At 67.5% G+C, this 1357-nt stretch overlaps 1 protein-coding gene across 1 annotated transcript in view; it reads left to right on the forward strand.

Annotated features, from left to right (window-relative positions):
- The window catches only part of WASHC5 (WASH complex subunit 5), a 54976-nt gene that overhangs the window by 49995 nt on the left and 3624 nt on the right, over positions 1 to 1357 (forward strand). The window contains exon 27 of the mRNA XM_021713027.1: positions 898 to 1309. Within this exon, the coding sequence (XP_021568702.1) occupies positions 898 to 1309 (412 nt within the window). The remainder of the gene's footprint in view (positions 1 to 897; positions 1310 to 1357) is intronic.

Raw genomic sequence — 1357 nt, forward strand, 5'->3', positions numbered from 1 at the left:
TGGCTGAGTGAGCGTCTGTCGGCTCACGTGCGCCGTCTGGAGGGCCGCACCGGGTCATCTCGCCACGGGACGCCTGGGACGGGAGCTGCCGGGGGTCCTTGCCTCCTCAGGGCGCACGGTGCGCGGGGCTTTGGCATAGTCGGCCCCGTGCCTGCCTGTGCCCCCGAGGCCCTCCCCGCCGTGCAGCCACCAAACTCACGCACGCCCTCTCTGCGCCGTCCATGCCGCGCGTGTCTGCTGCTGTCCTCGTCTCCTCCTCCGTTCACGGGGCCTCCCGTCCCAGCGTGCTGTGTCCTAGTGGCCGTGCACACGGCGGGTGTCCTCTCCCAGCATCCCAGGGTGTTTCTGACCATCTTAAAGCGTGGCCTCCCACATTCCAGGCACGGCCTCCCTCAGGGCCGAGGTCGCCAGCTCCTCCTCCCCGGGCCATCTGGGGCCGGCCCAGCGGTTCCTGATACCCGTGGCTCGCGCGGATGGCGCCTTCTTTGCATAGCCCACTATTTTCCCCACGGGCAGCGGTCTGACCAGTGCCTCCCCGTTTTCATGAATAAACTGAGCAACAGACACACACTGGCTCTTTGTCTAGGACAGTTTTAGACTTGCTTCAAAAAGCAGGTTTATTCACAGCTTAAATAGAAGAGTGCTCAGAAGGGTAAGGGAGGGCCAAAGAGAACTGAAGCCTCGTAAAAGGAGGTCAGCCAGCAAGGAAGCCCGCAGGCGCCCGCACACTGCTGTGTCTGGCCAGGCCGGGAGGGGCGAGGAGCCACCCAGACGGCGCGGGCAGGGCAGGAGCGGGCTCCACCCCGTGGCCGCCACAGGGGCCGTCGGTGGGCAGGTCCTTCCCCCTCCGTGTCCTCCTCGCCAGTGGCCGTGGGCCTGAGAGGGCTGGCCCCACAGGAACGGCCACCCGGGGCCACCGGGAGCTGGCCGTGCTCGGGGTTCCAGCCAGCCAGGTGAGGCCAGCGAGGAGTCTGCGGACCAGGCCTCCTTCCTCCCCAGGCCCCAAGCAGAGCCAACCAAACCCGGTCACGCGCCGAGCGGAGCCACCGCTTTCCGGTGCAGAAAGGCAGCGGGTCCCGCCGTGGTGGCCCGTGCACACGCGTGGCGAAGTCCAGCCTCATCCCTCGGGTGTCTGAGCAGGGTGGGCCGCGGGCGCGCCCTCTGCCTGCGTCTCGGTCCTCGACCGAGGGAGGCCGTCCCTGACCGGGCTGTTTGTTCCAGCCAGAAGATTCCCGAGATCCCCGCAGACGTGGTGGGGGCCCTTCTGTTCCTGGAGGACTACGTTCGGTACACGAAGCTCCCCAGGAGGGTAAGTGGTCGAGAGAGCAGGAGCGGCCGCCGCGGAAGAGACGCGCGG

Source organism: Carlito syrichta, unplaced genomic scaffold (assembly GCF_000164805.1).
Source record: "Carlito syrichta isolate Samal-C Ts95f unplaced genomic scaffold, Tarsius_syrichta-2.0.1 Scaffold303991, whole genome shotgun sequence".
In the NCBI taxonomy this organism is placed as follows: domain Eukaryota; kingdom Metazoa; phylum Chordata; class Mammalia; order Primates; family Tarsiidae; genus Carlito; species Carlito syrichta.